The sequence below is a fragment of the Paramisgurnus dabryanus genome, chromosome 2 (genome assembly GCF_030506205.2).
Source record: "Paramisgurnus dabryanus chromosome 2, PD_genome_1.1, whole genome shotgun sequence".
In the NCBI taxonomy this organism is placed as follows: domain Eukaryota; kingdom Metazoa; phylum Chordata; class Actinopteri; order Cypriniformes; family Cobitidae; genus Paramisgurnus; species Paramisgurnus dabryanus.
The window spans coordinates 1,414,651-1,428,273 of NC_133338.1; the positions used below are offsets into that span (position 1 = coordinate 1,414,651).

The following is a 13,623-nucleotide window of genomic DNA, read 5'->3' on the forward strand; positions in this document are numbered from 1 at the left end:
TTAACATTAAACTCTGATTACGCATGAGATTATGCGTGTATCTGGTAAACGGGAGCCTCTCTTTTCAATTCAATTTTATTTATATAGCGCTTTTCACAATTGTTAATTGTTTCAAAGCAGCTTTACATGAATAGATGTAGGGGAAAACACAGAATAATCTATAGATAATATAAGAAGAAGAATACAGCGGCTAAGAATAAACCATACAAGCGAGCGTAGTAATAATGTAACATATACTGTACAGTAAAGCGCTAAATTAAGCCAATGTTGGCTGACTCTGACTCTCATCATAAACCCTTTAGAAGCGTCTGCAGCAGGCACTTATTTTGACAAGACACATGATGCACATAGGTTCACTCGACGCAGTGAACACATATTTAAAAATTACGAACCACACACATGACGGGGTACATACATGTTTTGACACTGTGACACTTGTGAACTTTGCATCGTGTGCCTTGAAAAAAGTCACCAGCCAATGGTATTAGCCGAATAATTGCATTGCTAATGCTAATCATAGGCCTATCTCTCTTTACCTGTTGCCACTTGTGTTGTCCTCTAAAAATAAATCAGTAAGCTTGGCACATTTGGCACCATCCTCCTCCAATGCTTTTCTTTTCTTCAACCTGACTTTTTCAGCCCCTCCTGGCCTCTTCCTCCAATCCTCCCTGGTACGGTAGGGCCGGCCCAGCTATCGGTAGGCACCAGCAGTTGCCTACCTGAGAAAAGTTTTGGAAAAGATGGACTATAGATCCAACCAACTCTATGGGAGGGAAGAGCTCCCTTACATGGTACGAACCATGCAGAGGCTATGCGCTGCGGTGTCAGAATGCGGAACATGTATAGTGTTATTTAAGAGAAGATAGACTCACTAACGTAACAAATGTAAAAAAAAAACCTTGACCGGCCCAAAAGTAAGGCGGCCCACAAGGAATTCTCCCGGTTCTCCCGATTACCCACCTTGGGCCAACATAAGACTGAGAAAATGATGACAGAATTTTTAGTTTTGGGTGAACTATTCCTTTGATAATATAAATTTCATAATGAACCTTACACTGAGAAGTCAAGCAGCAAAGGTCAAGTAAAACACTGACCCATTTTGGAGTGAACTAAATATGCAAGGCTAGTCTACATGTCTCTGTTTATAACGAGTACTATAATGAGTATACTATAATGCTTTAATATACAGTATACAATATAAGTGTCTGACCTGGAGAAAGAGGATGTCGTCTTCTTCATTCTGAGTTTGATTCAGATGGTTGATGATGTTTTTATACTCTTGAAGGTCCTCCTGAATCTTCTGTGTCTTCTCTTCCATCTCTCTCTCCAGACTCCTTCTTCTGTCCTCTAGAGGAGCAATCAGCTCTTCCTCGGCTCTCTTCACAGCATCCATAACTGCAGCAAACACCTGCTTTATCTCTGTCTGCTCTCTGTTTATCTCATCCTGTGAAGAGTAGAGGAACGACTGAATATTCTGTGTGACTTTATATACATTCAGAAAGTCACACGGGAAATCTGTTTCCAATCGCACAACTAGTTTTAATCAGCTTTAATGGACATTGTCAGATGTGCAAGCATCATTAAAAAAACCCATCTGTGTAGTTTTATGTACTGTAAACATGGCTGACAGGGTAAGTTGTTTTCTTTTATGTTCATTGTGTTTTCATATAAAATGACAAAGGATAAAGTATTGAACACGCTTACTGAAATGTATTTAATACTTTGTACCAACATTATGAGGATCTTGTGAGCTCATGGTGACTTCACTGAGAGATCAAAGTGTTGACTGGGATGTAGCTCTTCTATCAACTCTGATCTTTAGTTCTGTTCAGGGCCGGAGTGGGACTCACTTTCAGTTCTGGAGTTTCATGCCTTGGACCGGCCCACTTTAGTTCACAACTGACTATATTAAAATAATATCATTAAATCCTTAGTAGTATATAGTTCTGCAGTAGTGCACTGTTCTCTACAGCCTTGCATTTCATTGTATTTTTCAAAATCATGTAAATAACTTACAATTCAATGCAAATACAGTAGCCTAAACAATTATAATTTTGATGCAGCCAAACCATAAGGTGTTTTAATATTATTCAATTAAACTTATTCAATAACTACTGAAAGGGAACAAATGTGTTTGTGTTTTCCCCTTTATTTCAATTTTTTTTAAATGGTGCACTGTAAAAAAATAATTCAGTGGCTTTGTAAATATCACTTAATCATTTATTTTCATTTGATTTTTTGAGTTGGACAAACCAAAATAAATGCCTAAAACAGATATTTTTGGTGTAAAATACACACACGCACGCACGCACGCACACACACACACACACACACACATGCACTCACCGGCCACTTTATTAGGTACACCTTTATAGTACCGGGTTGGACCCCCTTTTGCCTTCAGAACTGCCTTAATCCTTCGTGGCACAGATTCAACAAGGTACTGGAAACATTCCTCAGGTCCATATTGACATGATAACATCACGCAGTTGCTGCAGATTTGTTGGCTGCACATCCAGGGCAAGAAGCTTCCGTTCCACCACATCCCAAAGATGCTCCATTGGGTGTAGATCTGGTGACTGTGGAGGCCATTTGAGTACAGTGAACTCATTGTCATGTTCAAAAAACCAGTCTGAGATGATTTGCGCTTTATGACATGGCACGTTATCCTGCTGGAAGTAGCCATAAGAGGATGGGTACACTGTGGTCATAAAGGGATGAACAGTGTTGGGAACGTTACTTTAAAAAAGTAATTAGTTATAGTTACTAATTACTTCTCACAAATAGTAACTGAGTTAGTAACTGCGTTACATTATTATAAAAGTAATTTATTACCAGGAAAAGTAATTCCGTTATTCCCATCACTGGGGATGAACATGGTCAGAAACAATACACGATGCTCAATTGGTACTAATGGGCTCAAAGTGTGCCAAGAAAACATCCCCCACACCATTACTCCACCTTTACAAGCCTGAACCATTGATACAAGGCAGGATGGATCCATGCTTTTATGTTGTTGATGCCAAATTCTGACTCTACCATCTGAATGTCGCAGCAGAAATCAAGACTCATCAGACCAGGCAACGTTTTTCCATTCTTCTATTGTCCAAATTTGTTTAGCCTGTGTGAATTGTAGCCTCAGTTTCCTGTTCTTAGCTGTCAGGAGTGGCACCCGGTGTTGTCTTCTGCTGCTGTAGCCCATCTGCCTCAAGGTTCGACGTGTTGTGCGTTCAGAGATGCTCTTCTGTATATCTCGGTTGTAGCGAGTGGTTATTTGAGTTACTGTTGCCTTTCTATCAGCTCAAACCAGTCTGGCCATTCTCCTCTGACCTTTGGCATCAACAAGACATTTCCGCCCACAAAACTGCCACTCACTGGATATTTTCTCTTTTTCGGACCATTCTCTGTAAACCCTTGAGATGGTTGTGTGTTGAAATCCCAGTAGATCAGCAGTTTCTGAAATACTCAGACCAGCCCGTCTGGCACCAACAACCATGCCACTTTCAAAGTCACTTAAATCACTTTTCTTCCCCATTCTGACGCTCAGTTTGAACTGCAGCAGATCGTCTTAACCATGTCTACATGCCTAAATGCATTGAGTTGCTGCCATGTGATTGGCTGATTCGAAATTTGCATTAACGTGCAGTTGGACAGGTGTACCTAATAAAGTGGCTGGTGAGTGTATATATATATATATATATATATATATATATATATATATATATATATATATATATATATATATTTTGTGATACCTCACAGGCGTACAATATAATTGCTGTAAAAATATATAAATGCTGCAGTGATCGCTATGTGTAATGCGGCGTGATTTTAGGTTATGGTCAAACAAAAAACTGTACGTACTTGACAGTGAGATGCAGAAACTAACATATCTAACATAAACTGTGATGAATGTAAACATATGGGTTACTTACTACAATGTTTCTGGCCGTATTCTTAAGGTCTATAATTTTGTTTTCTCCCTTTTCAATCACACTTTTCAACTTTACAATAGTCCTTTGCTGTTCGGCCTGTAGAAACACACACACACACACACACACACACACACACACACACACACACACACACACACACACACACACACACACACACACACACACACACACACACACACACACACACACACACACACACACACACACACACACACACACACAATTTAAATAGTTGATTATTTATACGCTGCCGCACAATACACAATAAAAGTGAACTAAACTGAAGAGATATTTTCTTTTGACACAGTATCATCTTTTATTTATGTAAAGGTAATTCACTATGGTTGTTAAAAATCAGAGGAATCGTGGCTAGTAATCTAATCCTAAACTACTTTGCCCAGTACATGGTTTAATGTATGTGGTTCAAATAAATGTCCTTTGAAAATTAAATCCATGGACCAAATATTTCCACTGTGTTATTTACTATGAAAGTTTCTTACCTCTCTCCTCTTTCTCTCTGTCTCCAAAGTTATGACATTTTCACCAGGTGTCACACATAAAGCACAGATGCAGCGTTTGTCTCGGGTAGAGTAGAGATCCAGGGGTCTGCCGTGGACACTGCATGCTCTCTCTTCCAATCTCTTCACTGGTTTTACCAGTTTATGACCCCTCAGCATCTCCATAGACTGATGCGGCTTCAGATGATGCTCACAGTATGAGAGTAAACAGGTCAAGCAGGACTTCACAGCTATGAACCTCCGGTTTTCCTCACAGATGTCGCACAGGATCTCACCCCTTTCATCTGTGTTAAAGTGACTCAGGTCATCCATCTCCACCCTCTTAGGAGCCTGGTGGCACTGAGGGCACTGAGGATCGCTCATGTTTGTGAGCTGATTCAGACAGCTTTCGCAAAAGGTGTGTTCACAACTCAGAGTGACTAAATCTTCTGTCAGGTTTTTACACATGGAGCACTGAAGTAGGCTGGCAGTATCTGCAGCTGTAGCCATCGTGATTGTGTCAGCAATTAAACCTGAGGCTAACAACAACAACATTATAATATCATTAACATTTTTAATAAAAAATATATGTGGTGTGCACTAGCAAAGATTTTCTGTGTGGCTGTTAGTGTGTTTCTAGGACTTCACAGCTATGAATTGCCGAATTCCCTCACAGATGTCGCAAGGGATCTCACCTCTTTCACCTGTGTTAATGTGACTCAGATCATCCATCGCTGCCCTCTTAGGAGCCTGGTGGCACTGAGGACACTGAGGATCGCTCATGTTTACGCGCTGATTCAGACAGCTTTCGCAAAATGTGTGTCCACAACTCGTAGTGACTAAATCTTCTGTCAGGTTTTTACACATGGAGCACTGAAGGTGGCTGGTGATATCTGCAGCTGTAGCCATCATGATTGTGTCAGCAATTAAACCTGAGGCTTAAAATAACAACAACAACATTATCATATCATTATAATTTTAATAAAAAAATTGGTGTGCAATAGCAAAGATTTTCTGTGTAGATGTTAGTGTGTTTCTAAGACTATGAACGGACAAATTCCCTCACAGATGTTGCAAGGGATCTCACCTCTTTCATCTGTGTTATAGTGACTCAGGTCATCCATCTCCTCCCTCTTAGGAGCCTGGGAGCACTGAGGACACTGAGGATCACTGACGTTTGTGAGCTGTTTCAGACAGCTTCTGCAAAAGGTGTGTTCACAACTCAGAGTGACTAAATCTTCTGTCAGGTTTTCACACATGGAGCACTGAAGTTGGCTGGCAGTATCTGCAGCTGTAGCCATTGTGATTGTGTCAGCATTGAAATCTGAGGTTAAAAAAAACATAATACAAGATAATAAGAACAAAAATATTAATTTACAGGGGTCATGAACTGGGAAATTTAATTTCTTCAGAACTTTTCCCCAACACCAACCTGACCAAATGTACTGTACAAAAAAATGCAAGTACACAATTTTTATTTGAATGTTTTATACATTAATGTGATCTGTGTGGCTCACCGGTTTAGTCTACAAATATTCACCATTCCTGACTCTCAGTGATGGGTAAAAATTTCCGTCACAATGAATAACATAACTAGACATGAAAAGGCAATCTAGTTATTGCATTTCAAAAGTGCAGTTTGTTTGTTTTCTGTCTCTTTGTTGCAGTGGATGCTGAGATTGATTTGTTATTTTAACTTGCCCTACTTGTTTGTATGTTTTTATTCAGAAAATTAAGCATAAGGAGAAGAAAATCAATTCTGCTGTCAATGTCTCATGAGTGAGGGACATCCCAGACAAACTGAAGTCTATTTTCCAAGGTTTAATTTGTCACTTACTTTATATACACCACTGTAGTTATAGTTGTATTTGAGTCAGTTTGACGTTAAACACTACAGGACACTGGCCTTAAGGGAGACTGTGCTGTGTTCCTTAAACATTGCTAACATTTGCATGAAAAATGAAAACAATTAAAATGTCCAGTTTTCAATGTATTAACGTTTTATCTTGTTAACGATAGAGGCACATTACATTCTATTGTGACGGTCATGACCACTATTTGTCTAATGTAATCACTGTACATATTTACTATAGCCCGGTTTTATAGGGGGATTACAATTATATACATTACACTGACCTTCAACATACTGTTCACATACTGTTTTTCGAATACTATGTATTCGGACATACTACTCGCCTCGCCTACTGCATTTTGCGTACTATATAGTATGAAGTAGTTTCGAATGCAGCATGTCTGTGGAAACTTTACACTGGACCTCAAGCAACGTGAACTGTGTGCCTCTCCTTTCTTCCTCCAGACTCTGGGACCCTGATTTCCAAAGGAAATGCTAAATTTACTTTCATCAGAGAACAAAATTTTGGACCACTCAGCAGCAGTCCAGTCCTTTTTGTCTTTTGACGCTTCTGCTACTGTCAGTAAATTACATCTAGAGGATGAAGGTATCATAGAAAAGGTAGAGGGTACAACAACTTGGGTTTCACCTATCGTTGCAATGCCAAAACCAAAAGATCAATGAAGTTGTGTTGACATGAGATTACTAAATCAAGCTGTATTGAGAGAGAGAGAGAGAGAGAGAGAGAGAGAGAGAGAGAGAGACACATTTCACAAACCATTGATGACATTATTCATGACTTAATGGCATGGTAATGTTCTCCAAACTGGATCTCAATTCAGGATATCACCAACTTGAATTAGCACCTGAATCCAGATACATCACAACATTTTCCACGCATGTCGGGATACGAAGATAAACAAGACTCATATTTGGTATGTCATCAGCTGCTGAAGTCTTCCAAAACAACACTCCTACAAGGCATCCCTGAAGTTCGAAATTTTAGTGACGACATTCTGGTTTATGGTACCACAGCTGACGCACACAACAGATCCCTCGAAGCAGTCTTCCAATGGCTACATGAAAACAACCTGACAATCAACAAAGGCAAATGTGACTTTCATAAAACATCCCTTGAGTATTTCAGATACTTCTTATTTAACAAAGGTATCGCACATGACCCAAAAAATTTAGGCAATCACAGACATGCCACCCCCACAAAACCAAAGTGAGACGAGAAGTTTACTAGGTGCAAGATTCATTCCTAACTATTTTTCAATATTAAAATATGTTATTACCTTAACTAAGAAGAGTTGATCCATCCCTCTATCATCTGTGTGCGTGCACGTAAGCGCTGGAGCGCGCTGCGACACTTCGATAGCATTTAGCTTAGCCCCATTCATTTAATGGTACCACTCAGAGTTAAAGTTAGAAGTGACCAAACACATCAACGTTTTTCCTATTTAAGACGAGTAGTTATACGAGCAAGTTTGGTGGTACAAAATAAAACGTAGCGCTTTTCTAAGCGGATTTTATATAGGAACTATATTGTATGGCGGAACAGCACTTTTGGGAGTACTTCAACTTGCCTGAAAAATCCGCTCCCTTTCTCCCTCTCATAATAGGAGAGGGAGGGTGTTACTGCGCCGAGTCGAGGTACTCCCAAAAGTGCTGTTCCGCCATACAATATAGTTCCTCTTTTAATTCCGCTTAGAAAAGCGCTACGTTTTATTTTGTACCACCAAACTTGGTCATATAACTACTCATCTTAAATAGGAAAAGCGTTGATGTGTTTGGTCACTTCTAACTTTATCTCTGAGTGGTACCATTGAATGAATGCTTGTATGCTTTACATCTGCCAAATATATAGACTTTTTCTTAATAAAGTGAACCTGAGCTGCCAGAACAATAGATAATTTATACAATACAAATCAGAAGCAAAATTATCTGCCAATGAGGTAAGAAAAATAATCTTAATGAGATAATCTAAAAAAAAACCCACAAGATTATTTTTCTTACCCAATTGGCAGATAATTTTGCTTGTTTTGAGCAAACAATCACTTAATTTTGATGTGGGTTTTTTTTTCAGAAAACAAGACAAAATTTCTCATCCCATTTTTCTTGTTTAGTAAATGCATCTGCATTGCAAATTGTGTGACAGCTGTCCAGCTGTTATTAGAAGCACTAGTGCAGTGCCCGTCAATTTGTATTTGTGTGTGTTTTTAGTAATTTGAGTGCTCATTGTTACAATTACACTGCAAAAGTTCAGTGGCTTTTTTATTTGTGCATGGTAGAAAGAAAATACTGATACTCGCATAATGACGTACAATAAAAAAGGATAATTGTACTACATGTTTACTTGTCTAAAAGAAAACATCCCATTTGCGTCCGAACATGCGGTACAGGAACTGCTGTGGTGTGTCATGATCATGCTGCATGGCATTCATAAGCTCCTGCAATAATTGAGTACATTATTTACATCAGTGTGTGTATGTGTGTGTGTGTGTGTGTGTGTGTGTGTGTGTGTGTGTGTGTGTGTGTGTGTGTGTGTGTGTGTGTGTGTGTGTGTGTGTGTGTGTGTGTGTGTGTGTACAGACAGAGAAAGAGAGAGAGAGAGTTCCGTGATATTAAGACATGTAGACTGGCATTGATCATGCTTTAAAAAAAATAAACAAACAACATGTAATGCATTCTATGTCTGTCATTCTAAATATATACAAGTCTATTTTACGTCTCTTAGTATGAAATTCATTGCCAACACTTTCAGTAATTGATTTTTAACGATTTAATCTATTCGTTGTTGCAGCCCTAAACACTTCCATCTATTTCTCTACTGTGTTGAATTCTACATGGTCACAGATCACAAACCTCTTGAGTTAACCCCCTTGGGATCCAAAACTCTTTTCCTGCCATTGACGAGTTATCTCGTCAATCTGCAATACCGCGATTATCCACCAGGTGGCACTCCTCCGCAACTTATAAAAACCGGAAGTATTGCCCTAGGGCAAACAGCTGTATGACCGTGTATGTTTTAAAGATCGCTCTGCATCTGATCTCTATCAAAAGTCCTTCACAAAAATGGAATTATCTCAGCTTTTAGCTCAAAATTTGGTGTTTTTGATGAAACCTACACATATTTGAGAGGTGATAAAAACAGAACACATGAAGGTAGGATGAAACTGATTTTTTTCCGGAGCATTTTCTGGAAGGCATTAAACTTTTGTGAAAATCATGAAAAATGCTGGCGGCGAAAGAGTTTATAATCATACACACGTGTTTGACATCATTTGAAACTGTGAAGGGTCTTCTTTAATTTGTGTACATTCACAATAACAACAGATCTTTGTGTTTTTGTCAAATAAAGAAAATAAACAGGGTGCACATTCAGACATTTCTGTCTCCGCCAGCTGTCTCTCAAAACACCTTACAAAAATCAATTGAATCTCCGTAAATACTTGATACACATATCCAAAGAAAGCCTGAAATATCTACTTTTAAACAAGCAGTAAAACAAATATTGCCTGTTTATATAATCTGCATTGAAGTAAAGAGAGTACTGAGAGTAAAAAGAGTTTTTCCTGGCTGACTTCATTATCTTTAATGCGGTCATGCCCAGAGGCGGTACATGCTGTTGACATGGTAATGAACAGATGAACAGTTCAAACAATGATAAACAAAGCATAGAGTTTTATCAGATTTAAAGACATTACTGCATGTTTGGATGATAAACTTTATACACACACGTGAGGAATATCTTCATTTATGTCTGGACATTGAGGAAGAGAAGCGTTTATCTTTAACGTTACCTAAGAAGAAGAACAATTGAAGACGCACTGGAGGAGGATATATTTCTGTAACAGTAACAGTTAATTTTAACCTCATTTATATTTGCTATCATGTAATATGCTTATGGCTTTAACAGTTCAGCCTACATAAGCGACCTCAGCAAACTGCACGCTTCGGATTGAAAAACTTTTGCATTGTTTACAAATGAGGACGCGTGAACTCACGTAATGGTGGATAACTGTTACATGCCGTACAGTGTTAAACACAGTAATTCACTTTCGTATCCTTCATGGCAACTTTGAGTGAGGCTGCACTGCAGGAAGTGTGAGCTGTAATATGATTCCATATATTGTTTACATGCAACGCAATTCCATACATTGTATTTTACATGCGACACCGTTTTTTATGAGCGCCGCGTTGTTTACATGGACGCCATAAGCGATGTGTTTTTAAAGTTCATATGCGCTTACAGAACAGCTGTTTTTAACTCCCTTACAGGTCTACATCCCTCTCATCAGTACAAAACTATGAAGCGAAAAAACATATTTACACTTTTTGGACATTAAGTTATATGGTAAGATGAGCCACATGAAGTTTACAGCTCTGTTGTTTATCAGTTTCTTAGTTTATACAAGTTAAGTTTTTGAATAGGGTTTGTTTACAAATAAACTGAAAATGTCGCACTGACCTTCATTTGTATTTTGATTATATTGTTAACTTCTTAATAAACCACAAACAAACATGTATATATTCCTTTGGTGCTCTATATTTTTTACTGTAGTTCCCTCTCACATTACTGCCTCATTATGCAGCTCATTATGCAGCTCATTATGCAAGTCTTTTGTTGCTCAGCTGTCAATCAATCCTTCTTGCATACGGCCCCTCTAAACAAAAAGTGTCTTACAATTTCTAAATCAATATATTGTTTTATGTGAATGAGTAGGCAGAATGATTTTCACATTATTTTAAAGAAAAACTCTAGACTACTAGACTCTGTTTAGAAAAGTCTTGTTAAAACATGTTTAGTATGGATTTTGTAAACTTATATCAGTGACCTAAAAATGTAGCTTTTTTAAAAACCACGCATAAACATTTTTCTCTCAAATGTATGCACATACATGTAGCTCATATAATATTTTAGCCCAGTTTGTGGTGAACGCAGTGTTATGAGACACTTGCCATTAATATGTTTAAAGCAACTGAAAAAAGACCAAATGTAAGAGCATGTCAGAACCTCTGCCAATGTCCCAAAATGGTCGGACCCCAGAGGGTTAATCTTCAAAAACCCCCAGCAAGAATTGAGAGATGGGCACTAAGATTACAACCCTACAATAACAAGATTATTTACAAAGCAGGAAAAACTAATCCGGCAGACTATATGTCCCGCCATCCACAAAAACTACACAAATCTACAATCACTGATGACGTTGACACTGAGCTACATGTCAAATTCATTGTTGACAATGTAGTCCCCAAAGCCATGACATTAGAAGAAAAGGAGATTCTAAAAGGAGATTGTATTGTTATGCCAAAAACAAAGCAAAGAGATCTTTGAATTTGCCCACGAAAGCCCTAGTGAAAGCAAAACATCTACTCAGGGAAAAAGTTTGGTTTCCGGGTTTTGACAAACAAGCAGAACATGTACTATCGAACCGTATACCATGCCAAGCATCCTCAACGCATATCAAACACTCACCACTTTAGATGTCTGAACTACCTGCAGGTCCATGGCAAAATGTTTCTGTGGATTTTATCGGTCCATTCCCATCAGGTGACCATCTTTTAGTTATCTTGGATGAATACTCCAGATTTCCTTTTGTAGAGATAACAGAGGTGTCAAGTGTCGAGGTGTCCTTGAGCAAGACACCTAACCCCAGCTGCTCCCGACAAGCTGGATGGCGCCTTGTATGGCTGACACCGCCGTGGGTGTATGAATGTGTGAGTGAATGGGTAAATGTGAGGCAATATGTAAAGCGCTTTGGGTGGCCATTGGTCTATGAAAGCGCTATATAAATGCAGTCCAGTCCAACACCAACAAACAAAGTCATTTCATTGCTAGATAAAGTTTTCTCCGTCGCAGGAATTCCCAAAATAATGAAAATTGACAATGCCACCTTTTTTCAGCCAAAAGTGGCTAACTTCACAACACACCTAGGTATACACCATTGCAAGATCACTTTGTACTGGCCTCAAGCCAATGGTAAAGTTGAAAGTTTCATGAGAACGCTAAAAAAGCCATATCAACAGCTTTAGCTGTAGAAAAACCTTGGAAACATGCACAAGTTTTTGAGGAACTACAGAGCAACCCCACATCAGACCGCTGGAGTATCCGCGGCCGAATCGTTATTCAGTAGACTTATACATATCAAATTACAGACAGTGCACAGCCCAAAACACAACAATGCACTTAGGCAAGCTGACTGCCACAAAAAGGAGAAGATAAAACAATACTCAGACAAGAGTAAAAGATTTTCAACATCTGAACTCACAACAGGGAATTCTGTACTCATTTGTGAAAAAACAAAAGGAAAACTTAAAACACCATATAATCCAAAACCAAATATAATTATACAAAGTGATAAAAACTAAAGGCACAATGATATCAGCACAAATCGGACAACACATAATTACAAAAAAAACACCTCACACTTTAAACCCCTAAAACAAAGAGTACATGTACCACTCAGTGATCTGATAAAATGTTTATAGAATGCTGAATTTAGATTACTATAATTGTTTTTGAGGATTTAAGCTAACATAATTTTGAGTTTCTCCCAAGTCTCATCAATAATATGTCCTAGGATTAATCTAGGATAATGTTTTATTGTTGTCATGTTTTGACATCTTTCTTCTAAAACAAAGGGAGGGATGTAGTGTTGCACTGCCTCTTTAAGAAATGACTTTTCCGTCATGCATTGCTGTTGTGTTTACGAGCAGTAAACTTTCTTGTGAAGCACACATTACAGGTTTTCTCTTGGTAATTACAGTCCCCTTATTAGAAACAGAAAACATTCAACTCAGTCACTTCTATTCTTTATTCTTTGCACTTTAGTTTTCATCCTTACTATTGTTTAGTATTTTAGATTTATTTAGTAGTGTTTTTAGATATTCTTGATTATCTTTGTATAATACATTTACCATAATACAATAAAAGGCTCTAAATAAGTCATATTTACCTTTCCAAATGTGTGTTTTGTCCTCTATAGGCTATGCGGTATGTGCTCTGTCTCTCTTTATGATTCATTTAAGTTTCATTTCTTTGCAGTAACCGCCCCTCTCTAGTTTTTCAAAGACAAAAGCCACACCCTTATTGTTTACAGTCAGGGATGGTTCTAGGATCAGCCCAGAGTCATCCATGTAATAAAATATGATAAACATTTTCTAAGTGGTATTATTTTTGCAAGATCATTTTTTTTAATTCTGCATTTTGAAATAACAATGTTAAACTGAGAACACTTTACACTAGTATTAATAAAAATGTCACTCAAATTCTTGTTATTTTAAACCTGTATGACTTCTGCAGAACACAAAA

At 38.1% G+C, this 13,623-nt stretch overlaps 1 protein-coding gene across 5 annotated transcripts in view; it reads right to left on the reverse strand.

The window, feature by feature from the left end:
• The window catches only part of LOC135731542 (E3 ubiquitin-protein ligase TRIM39-like), a 56,045-nt gene extending 42,693 nt beyond the window's left edge, over positions 1-13,352 (reverse strand). For 2 of the 5 annotated variants that reach the window (XM_073811769.1, XM_073811767.1), the window contains exons 1-7: positions 13,268-13,333; positions 7,084-7,396; positions 5,541-5,777; positions 5,149-5,391; positions 4,457-4,992; positions 3,936-4,031; positions 1,211-1,444 (exon numbers count right to left, since the gene is read on the reverse strand). In XM_073811769.1, the coding sequence (XP_073667870.1) occupies positions 1,211-1,444; positions 3,936-4,031; positions 4,457-4,992; positions 5,149-5,391; positions 5,541-5,777; positions 7,084-7,102 (1,365 nt within the window). In that variant the 5' untranslated portion in view covers positions 7,103-7,396; positions 13,268-13,333. Of the gene's footprint in view, positions 1-1,210; positions 1,445-3,935; positions 4,032-4,456; positions 4,993-5,148; positions 5,392-5,540; positions 5,778-7,083; positions 7,397-13,267 lie in introns of all 5 variants that reach the window. The other 3 variants (XM_073811770.1, XM_073811766.1, XM_073811771.1) reach the window with 3 other exon arrangements.
• Positions 13,353-13,623: the final 271 nt, after the last annotated feature.